Here is a 27,043-nt window from a genome sequence, read left to right as displayed (position 1 = left end):
TAGAAAAAAAAGTAGAAAATCTTGCCATACTAAAATTCTTCTGTTCAATGGAATTGCCCTGGGAATCTTGTCTTTCTAATTTTAGATGGTTTCCTGACTTTCTGTAGCATCTCTCCCCTGGGACTACCCCTGGTATGCCTGAGACTGTCTGGGGCAGTTACATGCCACTGGCACACCATGGAGCTGCATAGAGGAGTGCTAAGACAAAGGTTTGGAAGGTCAATTCTGGCTCAAAGGGGGTTTTTTAGGCTCATATTATGTTGCTGAAACCTAATTACTTACCTCTTCTGGGCCTTTAATTTCCATTGTTATAAAATGGGCCTAATAAAACTGCCTCCATATGGTTTTCCTAAAATTATCAAGCCTAGCACATTAGCTAGCCTTTAGTAGATCTCTTTTCTAACACCAGTGCAGTGGGTCTCACTTATTGGATTCAACATTTTTTTCAGATAATTCCAAAGATGAATGATAGAAGATATATGAAAAGGAAATGCTAGAAAGGGAGTAAGCTTCTCCCTCTGAATGAAACCATTCGCATCCCATGTGTCCCCAGTCCAGTGACAGTAAGCCTCATGGTTGGGCTGGATAGCCCAATAGTTAGAAGCCAGCATTCATGAGTCAGATTGGGGATCAGATCCTAGTGTTGTCACTTATTAATGACAGGACTGCAGACAAATGATGTGACATCAATTCCTTCATCTTAAAAAGAGAAATGGCCGGGCATGATGGTGTATGACTATAATCCCAGTACTTGGGTGGTTGAGACAAGGGGATAACAGATTCAGTAACAGCCTCATAAATTTATCCAGGTCCTCAGCAACCTTGTGAAATCCTTTTTCCAAATAAAAGAACAAAAATGGTTTAGGGTATAGCTTAGAGGTAGAATACCCTTGGGTCTAGTCCCTAGAGAAGGAAGGAAGAAAGGAAGGAAGGAAGGAAGGAAGGAAGGAAGGAAGGAAGGACATGAGTATAGAATACATTCATTAATCTATGTATAGTGCTAGGCACAGTCAACATGCAAAAATACCATCTATCATCCTCTCCATTCACCACCTAATTAGCAAATCTCTAGTGAGTGAGAGGTTGAGGAAAAATAAAGCATCATAGCTCCAAGGGTAAAAAGTATCAAAAAAAATTGCAATCCCAAGGTGGTATAAAATACATAGCTGAGAAAATAAAAATAAACCTTTTTCAAGTTCCCTCTCTGTGTGAGTGGCCTAGATAAGAAGTAGTCTACCAGCATCTTGATAGATGAAACAGAGTTTCTGCTGCTGTAAGGTCAGCTCAGGCTGGCCAGGAAGATACCTGTGAAGGAGATACTAGACACTGACTCCTTTCCTCCTCCTTCCCAAAGCTCTGCTTTGGATACTTGATTCTCCAAGTCTTTATCTATTTGTTGCAGCCTAGCTTCTGCATCAGTTTCTTTCCCTCTGTCTAAACCAGTGATTTTTTTTTTTTTTTTTTTTTTGGTGGCACTGGGGTTCCTGAAAGCCCATCTACCTCCGGGCTACACTCCCAGACCTATTTTTTTATTTTGAAATAGGGTCTCGTAAGCCAGCACAGCTGGCTCCGAACTGGCGCGATCCTCCTGTCTCCACCTCCCAAGCGGGGGGATTACAAGCATGCGCCACCACACCCGGCTTAAACCAGTGATCTTTACATGCCAGTCCATACATCAAGTCTAGACTGACTGCATGAAAACTATACAGAGAGCTGGGTAAGGGCTATTTGAGTGGTGGGTGCATGTATCCCTTTACCATCTTGTACTCCATTAAGATATATGACTAAAATGCACCAATAAAATTTAAATATATATATATATACTCAGTGGGATATTATTTGGCCATAAGAATGAAATCCTGTCATATGTTGAGGATATCATACTAAGTAAAATAAATCAGATACAGCAAGACAAATACCCCATTTTTTTCACTCATTTGTGAAAGCTAAAAAATTATCTTATTAAAGAAGAGGTCAAAATAAGCTAGAAAGAGCAGAGGGAGAGGAGCTATAGAAATGGTAGCTAACAGGAGGAAGAATTAGTTCTATTGTTCTATAGAACAATAGACTGAAAAACACAGCATGAATTATCTCCAGTGTTACAGGGCAGGTAAGTAATAGAGTAACTATAGCCTGAAACAATTTATTATATATTTCAAAATAACTAGAAGAGTCCAAAAGACCCCAACACTTAGGAATGCTCAATATTTGAGAAGATAAAACACTAACTACCCTAATTTTATCATTAATAATTGTATACATGGATTGAATTATCCCACCATATTTTATAAATATGTACAAATATTAACATTGATTCACACTAAAATAATGTCTTCCCAGCTTCTGCCCTCAGGGAGTCTGGTCCAGAAGGCTAGATTGGAGCCATGTTTCTTTTCCTACACAGAAATCAACATTTTTCTTTCCTATGACTCAGTCTTTCAAAGTTCCCTTTACTCCCCCTTTCATGGTCCCCTCAACCCCTTATTTTTCTGTTTTGTGTCCTTGAATCATTAACTAGCAACAACTTCATATGTTGCTTCCCCAAGGTCTTCCATCAAGGACATGTCATGCTATAAGCCAAAGACTGGAAAATATTAAGAGGAAAAACTAAACAGCAGAATCTCCTCCATCCTTTCTTACAAACAGAGCTAACCCTACAGATACAGTTCTCTCATTCTTCCCTCCTCTCTTGCGAGAGACCCCTTAGTAGGCATGAAGGATGTACAGAGAGTAAAAGTTCAGACACAGGTCAAAGAGGCCCATAGATGTGCTGACTAAATAACATCCACCACTACCACAAATGTATATTGAGAACCAAAGGCCAAAGCACTTTACATGGAATACTGCATTTAATACTCCTGTTTATAAATATATACAGCCACATGGGGCTTAACAACAGGAATATGCACTGAAAGGAAGCCTCACTGGGTGATCCTGTCATTGCCTAAGCACCATAGATGTACTTACACAAACCAAGAAGGCTACGACATCACTAGGTGATATATGTAATCGGACCACCATCTTCTCTGCTGCCTGTTGTTGACCAAGATATCAGTAAGTACTAGATAACTAGTATCAGTAATTAGGTATTAGCATTTTTACTCCTACTTTATCAACAAAGAAACTGAGATACAAATAAATTAACCTGCCTAAATCTACACCACAAACAAGGAACTGAGGATGACAGGGACAAATCCTGCACAGGGATGAGAAGATCTGTGAAGGCATGAAACCCTAGCTCAGCAGAGACAGGCCCTCTCTTCTCTTTTTTTCCTTGTCTCAAGATGAAATAGTAAAACTTTTGCAAGAAAGCAGCAAAATAACTCACAACAGGAAAATAGCAGGGTCTCCAGGCCCTTTCAGTTGGTAATTACTGAATTGGTTGGGTTTAAAGTCACTTTCTAGACTGTGGTCTAGGAGAACAAACAGTGTCCTCCCTCTGCCAACCCTTTGGGCAGCATATTGGAACAGGGTTGCTACCTACTGAGCTACTTTAGTTCTAGGGAGAGCCAATGAGCTCTTGAGGGTGGAAACAGAAGACAGGTAAGGGCTGCATTCATCCAGGCTGCCCAACCCAGGTCTACAGCTGAAAGGGAGCCAGTGGTTTCTATAGGAACTGTCCAGACATGCACAGAATTTCCAGTGGAAGCCACAGTACTTCAGAAGTTTAGAAATCACCTTAAATAGATCACATCAAAATGGAGCAGGTTTCACTTTGCTATAGCAAACACTGGTTTCCTGCCCTTCCAGGTTTTCTAAAAGCAAACTGCAGAGTTGGAGTGGAAAATCCATTCAAGAATCTCCTCATCAGATATGTGGCCTGTCACTGGCTGACCTTGAATGCCTCTCCTCTTGATGGATTCTAAAAGGGAGGCTGTCCCCAGCATGCCTTTTCTTTACCCTGGGCTCCAGGGAGCAAGCCCTGTGGCTGAACAGTCATTTCAGCTTTGATAGCCTCATTAATGAGAACCAACAATGCATGCTTGGAATGAAAAAAAATCTCTGTAATTGGACTTGGCTCAGTGTCTATAAGGATTTTCTATGGGTTCTGGAGAAATCAAAATATTCCCCTTGACCTCCATTATCCAGCTGTCCAGCCACAAATGATCCAAGAGAGACCAATGGTCTTCCCTCTTGAGCTGCCAGTAAACCTGTCTTTGGTGCCAGACATGGGGACAACTCCTTTTTACCACAAGTCCCTGTTGAGCACCAAGGCCTAACAAATAGTCCCACCATCCTGACACCCCGGAAGTTCTCTTCCTTTATACAGAGAATAGAGAGCATCAATTTCAAAAGATGCAAAAAACAAGCTCTTTAAGAGGGCTTCATTTGGAAACTATATTTAAGAAAAGTTATGCCTGATGAAGTAAAATAAAATTAGCTGCTTTGGTAGCACAGGCTTCTCAGATTCATTCTGTGGTGGCCTGGCTTATTTGCGTCCGAGTGGAAGGAACTCAACAACAATATATCACAGTTAACTGTGATCGCAGCTCCGTGGAATTTCCGCCAGTGCTGAGAGCACACTGAGGTGCACTTAATATTCCCCGATCTGTAATCAACCTTTTGTACATTTGTTCCCAATCACAGGACACAGTTTCATCTTAATGAACTGTTTTCTTATCGTATTACGGTTGGTCATTTCAGCACACCTAATGGCCCATTTGGTAGGTTTCAATTACAATTAAGGTCCCTTGGTTTTTGTGCCCTGGCAAGTGTAGGAGGGGTGCGATTATTCCCCTTCCCATGGCTTGATTTCAAGGGCAGAATCACCCAAGATCAAAGGCAAAGACATACCTATTGCAGTCGACATGGAGCAGAAGATGAGAGGCGCTCACGGACAGCGCGACCTTGTGCCACTGTCCATCTGCCATTCGGTATGGAAGTGCCTCCGTCCTGGGCTTCCCATTATGTATGTAATGGTACCGAATCTCGTCCCTCAGACCACTGCTCTCCAGTTCAAAATAGCTGTATGCAAAGGAATAAGAATTGGTTTTATTTGGGTTCTAGATAGCATGGCTAATCATCAATCCCCACCTCTTTACTACCAGATTTCTCACCATCTAAAATTGGCTAAGCACAAGGAGCCATCACCTGAAATCAATTGTACTATGTCAAACCCAATTCATCTATCGTCTGACAGCCCTGTGGTATCACCTTGGGCCTCTGAGATGGAGATCAATTGATCTGCTGTGAGGTAAGAAGCCACAAGCTAATTAGCAAGGCTCAGTGTTGTGTCTCTTAAATACTTAAAAGCACAGTTCAGAACCTTCCTTCTATTGTCTACAATAAGCCATTCACAGGGGAAAGGATTCATTGATGTTTGTTTTTAGAACTCCCCTTTTAACTTTTTCAAGAATTAATGAGAAATCAAAGTCATGCTTCACATTAAGGACTGAAATAAATGTCAGGAGTGATGAGGTAAGTCTTTTTTTCTCCCCCTCCCCCAGACCAAAATCTATAGCTGCAAAATCCTTAGAGGATGAGTAAGGGGGACAGGTAAAGCTACTCACATGTGAGTCAGCACCTCAAACGGACACAGAATGAAGGCAACAACTGGATTTACTTTCTAAGATTATTATCCTGTTTTCCAGACTCATGAAATTCTTAGTGCCACCACTGTAGTCGGTGGCTAGTAAATTTGGGAACAGTCCATAGACAACCATCAGTGCTATTGTCACTTTCATAGGTGGCAGAAGGATTTTCATCTTTCATCTTCTATTCCTCATTGGGCCTTACCTACCAGGTAATGCATTAGCAAATCATAGATGTTATCATTTTTCTTATTCATATTCGCGCTCTCTCTCTCTCTCTCTCTCTCTCTCTCTCTCTCTCTCTCTCTCTCCATATCTCTCTCCATATCTCTCTTTCCCCACCTAGTCCTGCCAATGAAATCCAGAGTTACTTTACCACTGAGCTACATCTCCAGCCTTTATTTATTTATTTATTTTTTGGAGACAAAGTTTTGCTAAGTTGCAGAGCTTGACCTTAAATTTGAAATCTTCCTGCCTCAGCCTCCCAAGTTGCAAGGATTACAGGTATGCATCATAGTGCTTAGCCAGATAGATATATTATCTAATTTATCATCCCCAAAAATCTACAGAACTGATATTATCCCTTTCTAAAAATTAAAAACTGAAATTTAAGGATTAAATAAGACACCTTAGACAGGATTTAAACTCAGATCTGAACTTGACAGCCCATAATTTCTAACAGTTTTTATTCATCCTACAGGCAGCTAAGGATGCCCTCAAGTAGTAGCAATGTTGATTTCAACTGGCACTAACCTCCAGCACAGGCTTCATGTGGCAACTCAAGAGCTACTCACCTAGACAGAAAATCAGTTTAATCCCTGAATGTGGAAAGAACTGCTGCCTTTCCTCTAACCCATGAGTTGGCTTGACCCCACAAGCTACACTGTGTTTAATCTAAAATACAAAACACATCTTCTTTGAGGACTGAAATGAATATATCATGAACTCCAGCCTCTATTATGCATGACTCCCAAATCTCATGTCAGAGAACAAATGCATATTTCTTGCTCATCTTTCACAAAAGATCTTCCCAAGAGAGAAGTTCAGGGGAAGCAGAGAATGGAGACCAGCCTCTGCCCACCCGATCTACACTAGTACAAAGAATCAGGTCTTAACTAAAGGGGTTGCATACACCACAGCAGCCACGTCCTGATACCAAATACCTACTTATTACTAATAATTAATAAAAAATACATATTTTATAAGACCACAAAGGGAAAAAACCCTTAACATTTTTCCCTAAGGAAATCCCCCAATTTCTTTAAACACTAAAAACATTAGAAGAATCAATCAGAACTTAAAAGTCAAAAAGACCTTAGAGAATCTCTGGTTACTCATTAAACATGTCTTTATAGGACACACCGTGAAGGAATGAAAAAGGATGTAAAATATAGAACCCACTCTTAAGATATTTTGAAACTAGTGAACAAGATAATAAAATGTATGCCAGGTGTGGTGGCGCACGCTTGTAATCCCAGCATTTGGAAGACTGAGACAGGAGGATCGCGGGTCATGGACGGCCTCAGCTACTTAGTTAGGCCCTTTGCAACACAGAGAGAACCTGTTTCAAAATAAAGAATAAAAAATAGGGCTGTGGGTGTGGCTCAGAGGTAGAATGCCCCTGGGTTCCATTCCCAGTACCACAAAAAAATATTTTTAAAAAGAAAAGAAAATGTGCCCCTTTCAAACAAAAAAAGTAGAAATGGCCTAAGAGAAACAAAGGAGAGGAAGGAAGCTGTCATGGAATCAGGGACTTGATGTGCTTGGATCGCGTCCAATGCTTTCACAAGCATCATCCCATTTAGGGGTGTGTGGGTGTGTGGGTGGGTGTGCGTGTGTGCTGGGGATTGAACTCAGAGGTGTCTAACTCTAAAATGCATCCCTGATCCTGTTTATTTTTTGTCTTAAAAGAGGGTCTCAGCCAGGCATGGTGTCACACACTTGTAATCCCAGCATTTGACTGGAGGATCACAGTTCGCAAACAGACTCAGCTACTTAGCAAGGCCCTTCGCAACTCAGTAAGACCCTGTTTCAAAGACTAAAAATTAGGGCTGGGGTTAGCTTGGAGGTACAATGTCCCTAGGTTGCATCCCCAGTACTGCAAAAAATAAAGAGGGTCTCACTAAATTGTTAAGGGTCTTGCCAAACTGCTGAGGCTAAGCTCTAACCTGTGATATCCCTGTCTCAGCCTCCCAACTACTGGGATTATAGATATATGCCACTGTACCTCGTTCCATTCAGTTTCTTTAAAGTGGACATTATTAGTAGTATTTCTATTTTACAGATGAGTTCACACATGATCAGAGGTATTATGTGTTTTGCCCAAACCCACAGAGCTTCAGCACAGAAAAGCAACATGATCATATATTTGAGACCTTAAACAAAATTCACATATCATGAGAAATCTCTCAATCACCTTATTTTCATCAATAAGTGGCTCCTGAGGAAAAGAACATGACCTTGAAAGGACTTCAATCAATGACAATTAGAAATGCTCATAGAGATCCGCTGATGGAATCATTAAGAAGGGAGGTAAATACATTTAAGCAGATTTAATCATTATTCCTGGGGTGAGGGCCTCATTGAGCAAGTGCTTAATGTATTATAAAGAGATCATTTAAAGATCACTTTACAAAGCACTGGAGTAAGTGATTACCTTGTGGTAATCACAAGTATACAGCTATGAAGAAAGAAATTTGCCCTAATGTCATGCTAGTGAATACTTGAATCTTAGGGAGAAGTTTCTAATAGCATCATACACATATGCAAATGTGCTGTATCTCAAGAAACTTAGATTAATTTTGTGTTGATGAGTTTTAAAAAACAGATCTTGCACAGTGGCATATACCTATAATCCTAGTACTTGGGAGGCTGAGGCAGGAGGATGTCAGGATAAAGGGAAGCTTCAGTAATTCAGTGAGACTCTGCTTCAAAATAAAATATAAGCTGGGCGTGGTGGCACACGCTTGTAATCCCCTCGCTTGGGAGGTGGAGACAGGAGGATCGCGCTGGTTCAGAGGCAGCCTCGCTGGCTTAAGAGACCCTGTTTCCACATAAAGAAGTTAAAAAAATAGGTCTGGGAGTGTAGCCCGTGGGAGTGTGTCCTGGAGGTAGAAAGGCTTCCAGGAACCCCAGTACCACCAAAAATAATAATAATAATAAAATAAAATAAAATATAAAAGGGCTGGAGATAGATCTCAGAAGTAGAATGTCCTGGATTAAAATCCACAGGTGTGTGGAGGTTTTGAGTGTGTGTGTGTGTGTGTGTGTGTGTGTGTGTGTGTGTGTTTGCCCTATGGATAATACAAACAGATGACTAAATGACATCAAGATAAAATTGTCTCACAAAGGCTAAGAGCAATTGGAAGCAATATTTTGATATTTTGAGGCAGTAACCCTCTGCTAATGAAGATGTGATGCTCAGTCCTGATAGCAACTTGGGGAAGATGGTCAATTTCCATGATGGGATTTGGCTGTAGACTGGGGGGAAATCTTTTATTTGCTATAGAGCCATGTTATCCAAAGTGTAGTCCACAGACCTGTAGCATCAGCATCACCTGTGCAAATTCAGATCACTGGGCTCCACCCAAGACCAACTGAATCAGAATCTGCATTTCCACAAGCCCACAGGTGATTCATGTGTACACAGGCATTAAAGAAGCACTACAGTAGAGTACACCAGGTGTTGCTTTGCTTTCTGGCCAGCAGATCATGTTTGATGCTCCAAGCTAGTGACTAGCAGCCATGTGGTACTGGCAGGAAGAGGACAGATCCTGGAAGTGATTGTAAGCAAGTGTTTAGTGAGCAAGCCAGCTTTAACAGTTCTCACTGGTCAGGCCTCAGGTGTCTGGCATCTTTCTGGGAGTCTGGGGAGGGAGTGGTAGGCAGCTCCGAGTAACAAAACTGCTAGTCAGACTCTGAGCAACACTTCTCAACTGAGACTTGAACCTCAGCCAGGTGTACTGCTCCAGTGAACTGATCTGGCTCCCCAAAAACGTCTACTCGTCTTGAAAATATTTGAAGATAGCAACAATATTCCCTCCTATTTTCTTTCTTTTTCAGGCCCAAACATCCTTCATTTATAGTCCCGTCTACCACCTAGATTGTGGCCCCCTCCTGGATGAGGTTTCTGTCTCATTTCTCTTTCTAGATATTTCCCCATGTTGGTCACCATACTCCATACAGTATGGTCAAGTGAATCCATTTTCCCCTTATGTATAGCACCAAGTAACAAAAGTATTTGTACAAATGTGATCTCATGCAAAGTACAGTGATACCATAAACTGCTTTGCTCTGGGCTATGCACACTAGGAATACCTCCCAACATTCACACTGACTTTCTCATCAACTAACACACAGTCCTTTCACACAGATGCTATGAAGGAAATCTTCCCATTATATCTTTCCATAGTAGATATGTCCAACTTTTGCTTAAGGGCTAGGCAGACCCTACTCCAGAAACTGAATGATTCGTAGAGCCCACACTTAGGGCTTAGGTGTAGTCAATGTATCTTATTTTAAGATACAACCACATAAACATACATGTATAAATAGTAGACTTTAAGAGAAGATATATTAAAAATGGTAAAGTGGTTATTGCTACATGACTATGTTGCTTCTGTATAAAAGGATGGAAATAGTAAAAGTCAATATTTCTCTAGCAAAGGCAAGAAGTTTCGTAGAAAAGGTCTCATCTCCAGCTAATCCACAAGGATATATGTAACCTATCTAGAGAAACACATCACATCCCAAAGTGCTCCAGCACTGATGCTGTGCCTACTGATGCCATCCCAGCAGTGTTCTCTGTGTGGTCCAGAACACATGATTGCTTGGTGGGTGTCTGAGTGGGAGGCCAAAGCAAGGTAGATTTAGGATACAAGGCCAGATCTCTCTCCAATGTATTCCCCTGATAGGATTTTCAGTGAAGAGAGAAAACTAAATAGGTCTCCAGGTACTTCTGATGAAGGGAAACAAGTTAGTACATAGGTAGAGAAAACATCAGGGAGGACCAGTTTCTTAAATCCTGAAAAATCCCAAAGATGATGGGAAAAAAAGGGTTTTCCAGTATTGTGCCTATAATTCTGTAGGACTATAATAAAAGATCATTCTAACTTTAAAAAGATAATAATAATTATAACAAAGACAACATAGCTAATATTCATTATGTAATAATAGGTAAGAGTTGCTGGGTATTTAGTATTATCAAGAGCACTGTCATTAAGGCTATTCATATCAAAATAGTATCTCCACTACAAACATGTATCATTTATTATTTACTTAAATAAATACTCAGAACTACCTATGGGCTGGGCCCAATTCTATAAATATGTTCTAATTTAATTTTTAAATAAACTTGATTACCTTATCATGCCTATTTTATAGAGGACAGAACCAAAGCACAGAGAGATTAAATAACTTGACAAAGACTATACAGATAGAAAGGAGCAGAACTATCACTCAAATAAGAGCAGTTTGGCTCTAAGGTTCAGCCCAAGTCCATACTTGTAATCACCACCTCGTTTTTCAGATAATAAATTAAGCACCTGAAGTTCATATAGCTACAGGTGTCAGAACTATGGCTCGAACCTGGGTCTGGTAGATGACAAGGTGGACGCTCCCAATGGTAATATCTCATTACTTTGTACTATATTAAGTGCATTAAATATATAATCTCTAATTCTACCAACAATCTTATAAAGTCACAATTATTATGTTCACATTATAAATGTAAAAACTGAGTCTCAAAATGACAAAGTGTCTTGCTTGAAGTCACATACCTCCTAAGATTCAAATCCAGGTCTGCTTCATTCTAGGACCCAGGTTCTTTCTACCACACTATGCCCCTCTCTGGGACAGTGGCATGATCATAACAGGATCAGAGGGTAAGACAGTTTCTGTGCATTTAAGTAGCCCTATCTATGGTCCCCATGACACTCTATACTACGGAAGCATCCTCCTGCACACCCCGGTACCAGTCCCATTGCTCAAGCTCATGTTTACACCATAGAGAGAAATGTTGAGGTGATGAAGCACTTTCCCTCTCCTGGCCCTTTTCCCAATTCTGGGATAACAAAGAAAAGAAGTCAAATGTACCACACAGGTATACAGTATCCTATCTCATGCTGGGAGTCTCAAGGACTACGTGGACTAAGAAAGAGGCAACAGCACAATTTTAAAATAAATGGCAATGGAAAGAGCACAGGCCTGTGAATATAGAGACCTGAAACTCAGTTAAACCACTGTAGACAAATCATGCAATTTGGGGTAAGTCATGTCCCTGCCTTTCCATGCCTCACTTTCCCCTGTCTGTCAAATTAAGTGACTGAATGTGATCCACAGAAAACTAGGCTTCCTTGGAAGGGCGTTAGCATCTATGACAGAGGGAAAAGATGGAGCTATAACCACTTTTAACCTGAGAAGCTTTACCTACAGCTTGTATGTTAATCATAGTTCTCCAAAAATATTTCATTTGGATAAAAGAAACTTGCATCCAAAGATAGTTTTAAATGATTGGACTAAATAATTTTTAAAAGTCCAGCTCAGGCCTAAATTCCTACAATTTGTATCCTGCTTTGCAAATTGCTAAACTTGAAAAGAAACTGAACTATTGGTTGGCCGGTTTGTTTTTGAACCTTTGATATTTCTTTCAACATTCAGGCTCCAGGCTCCTTAGCAGTGTGAAAGAGGGAGGAGAGGAAATGGCAAATTTATCAGACACAGCTAGACATAGCTAATATTTATGCCCTGCTTTTCTCTCTGGCCTCATACTGGACTATATTTCCTATCTCTTGAACCTAGGAGGGACTGTATAACTAGTCATAACCTACAAAACATGGGCAGAAGTAATATGAATAACATCCAGGCCAAGATAGTTAGGTGGAATAATCCCGAGTTCATAAATGGCTACATGAATCAAAGATACCATTTCTCACATAGACTAAGACCAAATTTAGATGCAAGCAAAAATAAACTTTTATAATAATAAGCAAATCCAGAGGTTTTTAGACTACCTTGGCTCATTAAGGAGAGGTACAGGAACAGGAAACTAACAGGCAGAAAACTGAGAAGTAACCATGGACACAAAGCTATTGCTAGTCTATAAATAGAAAGAAATGGCAGGAGGCATGAACATAGTCATCGCTTGTCCTGTGTATCACAGCCTGAATTCCATGGCCTAATATTCATTTTGAAAAGTGTTTTCCAAAGATACACAACTATATCTACCATTTTATGAGCTCCTCTACAAAGGCACTCTGAAAGATGGGCCCTGTGTCCCCTTTTCTAGAATGTGGATGACCTTCTCAGAGCTTTAAGGGCACAAGTAATGCTGGGTGGCTTCCAAGAGTAGGCTACAAATGCATAAATGCAGTTTCTATCTTGTGTGTCAGAACACTTGTACATGAAGCCCTGAGAAATATGGTAAGAGGTCCAACTGTGCTGAGGCTGCTGTGCTGGGAGAAAGCCAGGAACACACTGTTGAGACATCATGTAGAGGCTCCTATGGACAACCCCAACCGGGGTAGAAACACCTCCAGATGGCTTCTCCGGCTTTCCGCTCTTCCCAAAGGAAGCCACAACCACAGTCAAACAGGGACAAGCCATCTCTTTTGGGATCTGTCCAAATTCCTGACCCACAGAATCTGTTAGCATAAAAGTTTGGGGTTTTCTAAATATATTAGTGTAAACTGGAATACTCTATCTTCAAGTATACATATTGTGACCTTTAAAAATTGAAACTATAATTTAAGTATGTCTTTACTAAATGCCTGGGGTTGCTGGCCAGATGATTCAATCTCAAAGTAATAAATTTCTGCTTCTAAGGAGGTCCATAGATTTGTGACTATGCATTTTCTTTTTTTTTTTCTTTTCTTTTCTCTCCTTTTCTTTTCTTTTTTTGTGGTAATGAGGATTGAAACCAGAGGCATTCTACCTCTGAGATATACCCCAAGCCCTATTTTTTATTCTTTAATTTGAAAGAGGTTCTTACTAAGTTTGTGGAGGGCTTCACTAAGCAGCTGAGGCTGGCTGTTAACCTGTGATCCTCCTGTCTCAGCCTCCCAAGTACTGAGATAACAAGCATGAGCCACTGTACCTGACTTGCCTATACATTTCTTCTCACTTATCAAAGATGAAATTCTGATAGCTCATTGTTAATTTATAGAAATGCTATGGAGTTTTTTGAGTGTTGGTTACTGTATTCTTGTTATTAGTTCAAGCAAGTTTGGGGTGCAATCTGTATGGTTTTCTCAATATAAGAGCATACCATCAGCAAAACAGTGATAGCCTTAAAAAGGAAGAAAATTCTTTCATTTTCAAAAACATAGATTGAACTGGAGAAGATTATGCCAGTGAAATAAGTCAAACACAGAAAGATGAATGATGCACATTCTGACTTAAATGAACTATTAAAAATAATCCAACTTATAGAAGAGTAAAATGGTGGCAGAAACAACGGGCTAACAGAAGTAGGGAGATGGTGTTTAAAGTATATAAGGTCTCAAGAAAAGTCTGAATTTGTTTAGTTCTAGTGCACAGCATGGTGAATATACTTTATAATAAGAATATTTTACATTTCAAAATTCCTAAGACAGTAAATTTCAAATGTTATGACCACAAAACAAGTATTTGATGTAATAAGTATTTTTAAATAACTTGGCTTAATTATCCTACATTATATTCATACACCATAAAATCACTTTGTATACCATAAATGAATTTATAACTTAAAATGAAATATGAAAAGCCAATAAAAGGTATTGAACCCGTAATATAACTTAATATCAACAAGCCCATATGTCCCTTAAGATGCATAGTTTTAATAGCTATTCAAATAAATAAACACCTAAGGAATATTTTGGTATTGTTCTCATTAATCCACTATTTTTATGTATCACGTCCCAATATCATGGCCTCAAGCTTCATGTTTACACAATTGAAGTGGCCACCTTGGTGGTCCTTTCATGAATCAGGTATCTCTTCTTGACTTCAGCTCTAAGCGCTTTAGTTTACAGAGCTATTTGACTAAGTTAAAGGGAAGTACTAACCCTTCTCACAAAGGAATGCTTATCTACCTTCTTTTTCCCATCGTTTATATTTGACCTGGTGGGTTTTTTTGTTTAATAAAGTTACATTTTAGTTCTGTACTCAATCCTCTTACCTAACATCTAGCAAGAGATTAATACTGACAGCAATTGCAAACCGCCTGTTATTGAAAATAAAACATTCACTGTTAAATGAAATGTAAAATAAAGCTCTTTACATCAATTAAAAATAGCTCTATTATAGTCTTTAGAATCCACATGGTATTAGCCATGCTAGTCTCACTAAAGTAAAGGATGCCTTATAACTCCCCCAGATACTGAGAACCAGTTTAAAAAATAGATATGGAGCATTAGAAAAGTAAAGATATAAAACCTTTTTTAATTTAGAGAATAAATTCAAAAGGAAGCAATGACATAGTTTACAGGGGCAAAAGCAGAAGGTATTGCTTATTTTTGATTGTCAAAGTCTGCAAATAAACTTATTTATTAAGTGAACAAACCCAAGTCCCTGGAGACTCGGAACTGCATAGCTCCATCTCATCTTAAGCCTAAACAGTAGCTCTGGACCTCCAAGAACTCAAAATGAAGATGTCTGTGGATATCAGGGTTGGGAACAAGGGCTGGGCTCGTAGCTCAGTGTTAGAGTGCTTGCCTAGCATATGCAAGGCCTTGGGTTTTATGCCCAGCAAGAAGGAAAGAAAGGGAAAGGAAATGTAGAAGAAAAGAAAAGAGGGAGGGAAATAAAAGAGGAAGAGGAGGGAGGAAGAAAGGAATAAAAACTAAAATAGTAGTAGCAGTAGTTGTCATTATTATAGTTGGCTTATTATTGTATGGCTTAATGGCTAGCACATATGTAACACTTTCTCTACATCTTGCACTAAAGATTTAAAGAGAATATTATTGTTTCCAAACAAGAAATAGTCTCCAATGGTGAGATTTTATTAAATGATTTATTATCATAGTTCAAAAATGGATGAATTAATATAGCCATAAATGTACTCAGTGAAAAAGCTCTTTCTCATCCTATACCAAATCTGCCCAGTACTGAAAATGTCCCTTAGGCAACCAATGTTATAGGTGTCTTCTTGATTCTTCCAAAGCTGTTGGGGGTATTTGTTTTGTTTGTGGTACTGGGGATGGAATGTAGGCGCATTCTACCTCTGAGCTACATCCCCAGCCTTATTTTTCTTATTCTTTATTTTAAAACAAGATCTCACTAAGTTGCAGAGGGACTCACTAAATAGCTGAGGCTATCAGAAAACCTACGATCTTCCTGTTTCAGCCGCCCAAGTACTGGGATTACAAGCATGCACCACCACACTTGGCTCTTCCAAAGTTTTTGTTTTAACATAAAATCTTTTAGAAAAGCTTTAGATTTATAGAAAATTTTTGAAGATAATACAGGGAGTCCCATGTGCCCCACACATAGTTTCTCCTATTACTAACATCTTATAGTAGTATGGTATATGTATCACAACTGAACAAAATGAACCAATATTAATACATTACTATTAACTAAAGTCTCTATTTTGTTCAGATTTCCTCAGTTTTAACCTAATACCCTCTTTTGGTTTCACAATATTATCCAGACACTATTAGATTTAGTTGTCATGTCGCCTTACATTCTTTTTTGTCTGTGCCATTTCAGAATTGTCTTTTTTTATGGCTTTGACAGCTTTGAGGAATACTGGTCAGGTGTTTTACAGAATTTTCCCCCACTGGGATTTGTATAATGGGTAATGTACTGATTGTCAGGTTTCTCAGCTGTGAAGTCACCCTTCTCCTCTCCCAGTTCCACATAGGAATCTTTGAGAGGAAGTTTTTATCAGCAGCTCACATTATTATATTTGAAGTTATAATCCACCAACATGAAGGTGGAATATCTACATAAATTATTTGGAGTTCTACTGCATGAGAGATTTGTCTGTTTTCTTCATTTCTTGTTTATTCAAACACTCCTATCAGTGTGAATTCATAGGTTATTATGTCATGTTTGGGTTATAATACAATACTAAGTTTATTCTGTTGGTCAGAGTATTCTATCTTTAGCCTGTGAAAGATTTTCAATTGGCTCTTTTGACATACTCCCATCATTGTTGGGGGGTGTTATTCTGAGCATTTTCTTAAGTTCTGGTACTACATAACACTCAGATATTTTCTGACATAGTACTAAAATCAACCACTTCTTCAAGGAGACCTTGTTCTTTTTATTAGAGAATGGTACTAAGAAAAGACGCCTTGGCATAAGGTGTGCTTGTTGATACTGATATATTGTTGCATCCACGAACTCTCAGCTGGTAGAAAAAAAAAAGATATGTGTGTGTATATAATAATCAGCATATACATGCATACCTATAAATATTTTTGTATGTGTCTATGTGTATCTAAATTAGATGAACATCATACTGCTATATTAAATCCTAATCCATTACCACATGGATTCTTCTAGCCTCTGCCCCATGCTTATCTGTAACCTCCAACAATCCATCTCCTTTTAGTTATTTACGCTCAGTATCCATGTGCAGTAATTTTAGGGTTGCTAACCAACAGTCTCATGTGAACAACTTTATGAACTTGAATGAAGTGTCTACATATAGTTATGTTGTGATCCTACAGATGGCATTCATTTCTAAAGTTACCGAAGTCATCACCTTTCCCCCAACTCTCTGTGTAGATGAGGTTCCACATATTTTAATACAATTGATAGTTCTGTTACGTTCCACAGTCCATCCTGGGATCTTATGACCTCCAAAATATTTTTTAAATGTGTACACATTAAGACTCACTCTTTGTGTTGTAAGATTCTGTGGATTCTTTTTATTTTATTTTATTTTATTTTTGGTGGTACTGGGGTTCCTGGAAGCACTTCTACCTCTGGGCTACACTCCCAGACCTATTTTTACATTTTTATTTGGAAACAGGGTCTCCTAAGCCAGCACGCGAGGCTGGCTTCAAACCTGTGCGATCCTCCTGTCTCTACCTCTCAAGCACGGGAATTACAAGCGTGTGCCACCATGCCCGGCTTGTGGATTCTTTTTAAATGCATGGCATGTGAGGGGTTAGGCTGGTGCTCGGGCCAGCGAGGCCGGCACCGGAGCCTGCCATGAGGCAAGGCTGGTACTGGGGCCTCCGAGGCCAGGATAAGAGCCTGCCGAGGGGTTAGGCCGGTGCTGGGGCCAGCGAGGCCAGCATCGGAGCCTGCCGTGAGGCAAGGCTGGTACTGGGGCCTCCGAGGCCAGGATCAGAGCCTGCCGAGGGGTTAGGCCGGTGCTGGGGTCAGCAAGGCCGGCATCGGAGCCTGCCATGAGGCAAGGCCGGTACTGGGGCCTCCTAGGCCAGGATCGGAGCCTGCTGAGGGATTAGGCTGGAGCTGGGGCCAGTGAGGCTGGCACCAGAGCCTGCCATGAGGCAAGGCCGGTATTGGGGCCTCCAAAGCCGGGATTGGAGCCTGCCGAGGGGTTAGGCCGGAGCTGGGGCCAGTGAGGCCAGCATCGGAGCCTGCCATGAGGCATTGTCAGTGCTGGGGCCTCCTAGGCCGGGAACAGAACCTTCCGAGGGGTTAGGCCGGTGCTGGGGCCAACGAGGCCGGCATTGGAGCCTGCCGTGAGGCTAGGCTGGTGCTGGGGCCTCCGAGGCCAGGATTGGAATCCTGCCAAGGGGTTAGGCTGGTGCAGGGGCCAATGGCCAGCTTCGGAGCCTGCCATGAGGCAAGGCCACTCCTGCAGCCTCCAAGGCCGGGACGGAAGCCAGCTTAGGGGTTAGACCGGTGCAGAGGCCAGCGAGACCAGAACTGGGGCCTCCCATGAGGCAAGGCCGCTGCTTGAGCCAGCGAGGTCTGGATCAGTCCACTGAGTAGCCAGGCCACTACTGGGGCCATCAAGAGTAGGATCGGTACTTGCAACGCAGCATGCACAGAGAAATATCGCAGAAAATATAAATCAGACACTTCTCTTAATCAGCAATAACTAGGAGGAAAAGGGCAACAGGAAGAGGTTGAGCTATAGAAAGGGCCCTATAGTGAAGCAACTAATGTGACCAATTAGAGGGTATGTAATACTGGAGGACGGAGCCTCTTTAAAATGCAGGAGGTACATAAACAAATGTATCAAAGTAAATCACCAATGAAGCGTGGGATGGAGGGAAGGGGAGGGAATGGGATGGGGGCTGGAGGAGGGCTAATTAGATGATGAGTGCTTGTATATCCTCTCAAGTCTTGTACTCCAATGTGATTGATATATGACTACAATGCACCAATTTAAAAAATCAATTAATTAAAAAAAAATAAAAAATAAATCTTTATTGAATTCCCCCCCCAAAAAAAGAAGCTGACTGGCCTTGTGTGGAAAAAATCAATAAAGCATTTATAACCCTTAAAAAAATTAAAAAAATAAATAAATGCATGGCATGAGTCAACCATTAGAGAACCATATTAGTAGCTCCACTGCCTGAAATTTTCTCTGTTCTTTACCTATTTAACCCTTTCCCAACCCCAAAATTCCTGGAAATTGCTAATCTCCTTACCATCTTTATTCTTTCCCAAAATATCATATAAATGAAATCATACTATGAATCTCTTTTATACTGGGTTCTTTCACTCAGTAATATATACGAGATGCATTCATGTATTTGCATAGTTTGACATTTTCTTTTTTATTGCTGAGTATTATTCCATTGTATAGATAAAACATGTTTTAGTAACCCATTGACTATAAAGAATATCTTAGTTGCTTCCTATATGGGTGATTATTAATAAAAAAGAGAAGAAAACATTTTAATACAGATTTGTGCAGAAATAAGTTTTCAAATCAATTAAGTAAGTACCTAGGAGTGTAATTCTTGGCTGGTTTGGTAAGAATATATTTAGCTTAGTAAGAAACTGCCAAACCACCCTCCAAAGTCCCAGTATTATGTCACAGTGGGTAAGAGTTGCTACTGCTTTTGTCACTACCAGTAACTGGTATTGCCAGGTATTTTTAGATTTTAGCCATTCTTTTTCTTATACTTCTAATGATGCACTGAAGTCTCACATAAGAATGTAGTTCCAAGTGCTAGTGGCGTACATGCACCCAGCACTTAGTAAGTCCCCCCAGTTCCCTCCCCCTCACCCTCCCCCATACAAGAAGCTGAGATTGACATTGGAATTCCCACACATGTATAGAACATCCACTGGAAGCCTTTCCTTCACTAATTCTCTTTTTCCATCACCACGACCCTACCCTAGACCATTTCCCATGCTCTGTTGGGGTCTCTACTCTACCATCTAAAGTCCCTCTTGTATCCTGATTATTCCCTAGTTTCAACATATGAGATAGAACATAGGAATCTTCACTTTCATGACTGTCTAACCTCACCTAACATAATGCTGGTATGCTATGGCATCTCACTGTTTGGTTGAACCCAGAAACATTCTACCGTCAAAGCTATAATTCCAGCCTTATTTTAGTTTTCTTTCAAAGCAGTTTCTCTTGCTAAGTTGCTGCAGGTCTCACTAAATTTCTGAGGCTGGCCTCAAACCTGCGATTTTCCTGTCTCAGCCTCCCAAGTACTAGTATTACAGGCAGGCACCACCACGCCTGATCGCCTTTTGATTTTTAATTAGCTGTTTGCTTAGTGTTGCATTCTTTTAAAAAAAATTATTGGTGCATTGTAGTCATATCTTAATGAAATACAAGATAGAAGAGGCATGCGTGCACACATCACTCATTTAGCCCTTCCCCACTTCCCACCCCATTCCCTCCCTTCTCATTCATGTTTGGCTTAGTGATTGACTTTGATACCTTTGTGAACATACCTCATGTACATTAGGGAATTTCCCTCTTCCCCCCTCCCATCTCCCTCAGTTAGGTCGCCTTATTTACTCATCTATGGTTTCTCCTTCCTCATCTAGAGTTCCTCCTATGACCCTTTTTCTCCCTGGCTTCCACATATTAGGGAGAGCATCTGATTTTTTCCTTTTGTGACTGACTAATCTCACTTAGCATAATGTTCTCCAGTTCCATCCATTTCCCTGAAATTACATAACTTTTTTCTTCTTTCTTTGTATATATTGGACAAAGTATTTTTATCAAATATGCATTTTTAAAGTATTCTTTGGAGTCTGTGATTTGCTTTTTCATTCTCTGATTAGTGCGTTTTACAGAGCAGGTTTTACTTTTAATAAAATCTCACATCGGTTCTTTCTTTCATGGATCATGCTCTTGATGGTGTATCTGAAAACTCATCACCAAACTCAAGGTCATATAGATTTTCTTCACCGTTTTTTCCAAAAGTTTTAGCTTTTTATTTTACATTACATCGTATGGTCCTTTTTGAGTTGATTTTTGTGTAAAGTTAAGGTCGGTGTCAAGGTGCATATTTTTTGCATATAAATGTCCAATCTTTCATGCATCATTTGTTAAAAAATACTATTCTTTCTTTCAAAGGTCTTTTTCCTATAAAAGCAGGTATGAATATATTATCTCACCTTTTTAAAACAAATGATAGCATATTATTCTCACTGTTCTATGCTCTTTTCACTTAATGTAACAAGAAATATTTCTTATATAGAGAGCTGCTCCTTTATTCTTACCATTTTCAACTTGGTACATATTCTCCTACTCAAAATTAAAATCACTTCCATACTTATAGCACAAATCCAGATATCCATATAAAAGCTCAGTTGCTAAAGGCTAAGCCAAGTTTACTTACCATGAAAGCAAGATTAAGAATCATATGTAAGGGATGACACTAAGTGTTATGATAAGTAAGAAGCAAGCACTAAGCAATACAAGGACACTCACTTCTTTTCAAGGAATTTACATGCCACTGGATAAAGTAAAATTAAAACTTATGGGAAGACAGGCAACAATGCAAGCCTAACTTCTAGAGAGAAGGGAGAGATCTACTTTTGAGTGATGATGCAGGAAAGTTTCAAAAACAAAAGTAAATGTAGAAGCCAAGTGTGGTATCACAGGCCTATAATCCCAGTACTTGGGAGGCTGAGACAGGAAGATCATAGGTTTGAGACCAGCCTCAGCAACTTAAGCGAGACCCTGTTTCAAAGTAAAAAATAAAATAAGGCCTGAGGTCTAGCTCAGAAGTAGAATGCCCCTAGGTTCAATTTCCAGTAGTACCAAAGGGGAAAAAAAAAGTAGATGCAGAGGACTGTTTATAGTAGAAGGATAGGATGAGGAAAGTGCTATAGGAATGGGGGAGAAAAGACATCGAGAAATAATGTATCCAGCTTACTGAGGCAACAGAGAAAGGACTTGGGTGGACAGCACTGAAGATGTGTGCAAAGAGAACAGAATCTCTGAAGCAGTCCAAATCAGAACAAAACTCTGCCATGTAGCCCTTCGATTGCAGCCTTGTACTGCTCACACCATTTTCTATTTGTGTGTGTATATATATGTGGTACTAGGGAATGAACTCAGGGGTATTATACCTCTGAGCTACATCCCCAGAACTATTTTATATTTTATGTTGAAACAGGTTCCACTAAGTTACTATATTTGGCTACGAACCTGGGATCCTCCTATCTCGGCCTCCCAGAGAGTGGGATTACAGGTGTGCACCACCATGCCTTGCTTCTCAAACTATTTTCTGCCTTGATAGACAGATGACATTCTTTTGCATAAAATACCCCATGATCATTACATACTCTGCAAACTTTCTGGTATGAACCTCTCACTCTAGTGCTTTCAGCTCCTCTCAGAAAGCACATCAAATCAATGTCTCTCTCTAGCCTCTACTTTAGTCTATTAGGGTACTATTTTACATAAATGAGTCCCAAGTGGCATCTCCAGTCCAAATTTATCTTTTGAGCACTACATGTATAGTGCTATACATGTATAGTTGCATGTATAGCTAGCTTGTCCCTCAATAATTCTATTAGGATGCCTCAACCTCAAGAAGCCCAAGACATAGCTTTCCCCTTGAAACCTGATGTCCATCCATTACCACCTATGTCAGAATGAAAGCTAAAATATTAAGTGTTGTCCTTGACATCTTTCTTTTCCCTTTTCTGCTGTGCAAACCATAGCAAGTTCTATTGCTTTTAATCCTGGATATCTACCATATCCATCCATTCTTCATTTCTCCTATTGCTATCAATCTTATTTTAGCCACCATCATCCCTTACCACTAACGACACAGCCTATCTAAACCACTCTGGTCCCTTCTAATGAATTCTACAGCCAAAGTCATCTTTTGAAAATAAAAAATCTAATAATGTCCCTGGTGTTAGGGCACATGCCTCTAACCCCAACACTTGGAAGGCTTAAACAGGAAGATGACATATTCAAGGCTAGTCTTCACAACATAGAAAGAATCTCAACAACGTGGCAAGATCCTATTTCAAACTAGAAAAATTAAAAAGGAGGTTGGGATCTATATTGGAAGTAAAATGCCCTGGGTTCAATCCCAAGTACCAGAAAAATAATCTGATGTTATCAACCCCTTTCAACTACCCTCATTCCTAAGTGTAAAATCATCAATGACTTCTCAGTGCCACTGAGCTTAAGTCCAGCATGTTCAAGCTCAAGCCCTCAAGAGCCACACGTTCTGCCATCTTCCAATCTTGCCAGCTTCTGTTTGCTCACTCCCCACCTTGCTGTCTGCACAACAACCTCCTTACATTTCTTCAACTGTACCAGGCTCCCACCCACCACACACTCGCCACACTATCAGGAACAGTCTGACTCATTCTTTACCTAGTTAGCTCCTACTCCTTCATCTTGCATCTAAATGTCAACGCACTAGTATCATTACATCACTGGTAATTATTCCCCACCACCATCTAGGTCTTGTCATGATACTAGGGTCTTTCTTTTCACCGTTATCTGTTTCTGCTTCTATATTTCCTCAACAATTTATCAAAATCCATCTCTCCCACCAGGCTATGAGCTCTACAAACACAAAGGCTAGTCTGTTGTTGCTCCTCAGGTACCTCCCAAGTACAGGACCTAGCATATTGGAGAAACCTAGTAAATGTTTTTGGAATAAATAAATAAATACAGTAACATCTCTTGTTTTTAGTAACTAACAAATCACACATGACATGCCCGAGAGCCAACTGTGATACAACTAAAGGTTGTGAAACTGAGAATAACTCCTACCAAAAATGCATGTTCCTCAAAGAACTTTAATCAAGGAGGTAATTCAGTAAACACGCCATTTTATAATGACAATAGTAATAATAGTTGCTGTGCATTTATCAAATCTTACCACATGCCAGCTTGATAAGTACTTTATGTATTATACTTCAGTGAATTCTTAGAACCACCCCATGGAGGAAGCACTATCATTATTGTCATTTAACTAATGAAGAAAGAAAATCAGAAGAAAGATAAATTATTTGACCAAAGATATGATGAAGCCAGATGCTCTGGGATGATAGAAAAATGAGAATTAACACAGACTCACCTGTCTCATAACTGAAGCTATGACCCATTCAGAGAGTCACTAGGTAGGCTGGCCTCGCAGGCAGAGTTCCCCAGGCGAGAGGCCAGCCCTGTGGCCTGAAGACAAATGGACACATTGAAAAATGCCTGTGGCGAGTGCTCCTCTGTCCATGGTGCTGGTGGCTCCACAGTACTGGAAATCAAGTGACCACCTTAGAAAGTGTGCTCATGGCCTCTGACTGCATTTGTTAGGAAGTCTTGAGCTCCCCACGAAGTATAGTGAGGTATTTTACATCATAAAGTACTTATTACAACTGGCATGTTGTAAGAACGTAATAGTTTTAGCTATTATTATTATTGTTATTATCCGAAAGTTGCTTTTGCTGAGTTACCTCCTTGATGAGAAATTTTTATTTTCTGCAATAAGGATTATCATCTTCACTGTCACAATCATCTATGAGCTGTGCCACATGTAATGTATTCCTGTTAATAAAAACCAGAGGTTTGTTAATGTATTTATTCATTTATTCCAAAAATATCTACCAAGTCTTACCATTATTCTGGGCCCTGTGCTAATCCCTGAAGGTGTGTGCCATGATGAGCAAAACCAGACAAGGTCCGTGTGTTCACAGAGCTCACAATCCGGTGGGAGAGACAGATGTTAACAAAATAATCGCACTAACAAGTGTAAAATTGGAAACAGATAAGTACTGTGAAGGAAAGGAGCATGGCTCTGTGATGAAGCCTAAATTAGTTTAAGTCACACTGGGATAAGAGCACCCAGCTCATTAATTGCAGGCTAAATACAAGCATTTAAAGAATCCCTCGTGAACTTCTAGGGTCACTGAGAACTGTACTAAGGAATGAACCTAGAAGCTAGGGACCAGCTAAGCAGAAATATTTGCTTATCATGCAGGTGATGAGCTACATGCCAGGTCTCTCAGAAGCCTATTTGTAAGACAGGTGCAGGAAATTCCCACCTGGCCACTGGCCAGAACAAAGCTTCCCCCATAGCCAGTATCAAGTAATGGAAATACGGATTAAACATTCCCATGGAGGTTACTGACATCACCTATTCTGAGTTCCCTGTTCCATTGGAGAAGAAACCTGAACCAGATAAAATCATCTAAAATCAATTTACCTAGAGTTAATATATGTAAAATTTGTCTAAAGCAGTTTTATCTGAAACCAAATTTAACTAAAGGCAATTTGCCTTCCTAGTGCATGTGAATTGTTATGAGTTTCACAAACATGAATTTTATACAAGTATAACTATTGGAATTACCATTAGGTAAACTGGAGGTTAGGTAAGTTGATTTAATAATAATTAATCTTGGGCACACATAGGGCATCTAAGCCAAGTCTCCAGTGTTTGAAAAGGTAGATGAGGTGGCTCCAGGATACAGTCTTCCTGAGGTCAATAAAACTTTAGGAGGCCGGGATGCCCAGAGTCCTCCCACCTTCCAAACAAATTAAAATAAAGTAAAATAATTATCTTCTGCTGCCAAAGTTACTACTGTTTGCACTAACTCTTTTACAACTTCCAAGAGCTGAAGAAGACTCCTGCACATCATTAGACCCTGATCGGCTCAAACCCATCCAGGCATCTAGGAGCAGAGTCTCTGAATCCCCAGAGGCATTCTACCTCTGAGCTATACTGCCAGCCTTTTTATTTTTTGTTTTTGAAACATGATTTCACTAGGTTACTGAGAGGCTTGCCTTGAACCTGCAATCCTCCTGTCTCACCTCAAGTATTGAGATTGTAGTCATGTACTACCATACCTGGCTGAATACAGTATTTAAATGCCCCTTGAACTTTAGGGTACACAAGAATCATCTTATTCAAATGCAGGCTCAGAAAAGGAATAACTTCCAGTATTCTATAGCATAGAAATGCAACCATGATAGACAAAAACTAATTATACATTCCAAAATAGCTAGTAGAGAGGATTCTGATTGCCCCCAGTACAAAGAAATAACAATATATTTGAGGTGATGGATATGCTAATTTCCCTGATTCAACTATTACAGGTTGTATACATATATTGAAATATCACACTATGCCTCATAAATATATACAATTACTATGTGGCACTTAAAATATTTAATAAGTGCAGCCTCTGATTCAGTAGGCCTTGGCTCTGCATCTCTAATAAGTCCCAGATGATGCCACTGCTACTGGTCTGCTGGACATGCTTTCAGCAGCAGGATCTTACAACTATGGTTGCCAAGGTGTGCAGGCTGGAGAGGAGGTGACATGTAATTGGGAGAGAGAGAGAGAGAGAGACAGACAGACAGACAGACAGACAGACAGACTATCCCTCATCATGGAACACAAAGATATTCTACCTCTGAACTACACCCCCAGTCTTCCTTTTTTTTTTTTTTTTTGGTTTAAACATGGCCTCGCCCGGCATCGGAGCCTGCCATGAGGCAAGACCACTACTGGGGCCTTTGAGGCCGGGATCGGTGCCAGCTGAGGGGTTAGGCTGGTGTCGGAGCCAGCGAGACCAGAACCGGGGCCTCCCATGAGGCAAGGCCGCTGCTTGAGCCAGCGAAGTCTGGATCAGTCCACCAGGTAGCCAGGCCACTACTGGGGCCATCAAGAGTGGGATTGGTACTTGCAACGCGGCATGCACAGAGAAATATCACAGAAAATAAAAATCAGATGCTTCCCTTAATCAGCAAAAACTAGGAGGAAAGGGGCAGGAAGAGGTTGAGCTATAGAAAGGGCCCTATAGTGAAGCAACTAAGGTGACTAATCAGAGAGTATGGAATAGGGGAGGATGGAGCCTCTTTAAAATGCAGGAGGTACATAAACAAATGTATCAAAGTTAATCACCAAACAAGCATGGGATCAAGGGAGGGGGAGGGAATGGGATGGGGACTGGATGCGGGCTAATTGGATGATGTGTGCTTGTATATCCTCTCAAGTCTTGTATTCCAATGTGATATATGATTACAATGCACCAATAAAAAAATAAATAAAAATAAATAAATAAAACATGGCCTCACTAGATTGCTAAGGGTATTGTTAAGTTGCTGAGGTTTTCCTTAAACCTGCAATACTCCTGTCTCAGCCTCCCAATTA

General features: G+C 40.2%; 1 protein-coding gene across 3 annotated transcripts in view; it reads right to left on the bottom strand.

The window, feature by feature from the left end:
• Positions 1-27,043, bottom strand: part of NELL1 (neural EGFL like 1) — a gene marked incomplete at both ends in the record, with an annotated part of 934,260 nt that overhangs the window by 774,599 nt on the left and 132,618 nt on the right. For 2 of the 3 annotated variants that reach the window (XM_080695282.1, XM_080695280.1), the window contains one exon: positions 4,795-4,965. The exons of the other annotated variant lie outside the window; for it this stretch is intronic. In XM_080695282.1, the coding sequence (XP_080551408.1) occupies positions 4,795-4,965 (171 nt within the window). The remainder of the gene's footprint in view (positions 1-4,794; positions 4,966-27,043) is intronic. 3 annotated transcript variants of the gene reach the window in all.

Source organism: Muscardinus avellanarius (assembly GCF_963383645.1).
Source record: "Muscardinus avellanarius genome assembly, chromosome: 1".
NCBI classification, from domain to species: domain Eukaryota; kingdom Metazoa; phylum Chordata; class Mammalia; order Rodentia; family Gliridae; genus Muscardinus; species Muscardinus avellanarius.
Note: the sequence above shows the minus strand (reverse complement) of the source record. Positions and strands in the feature narration are given on the sequence as shown.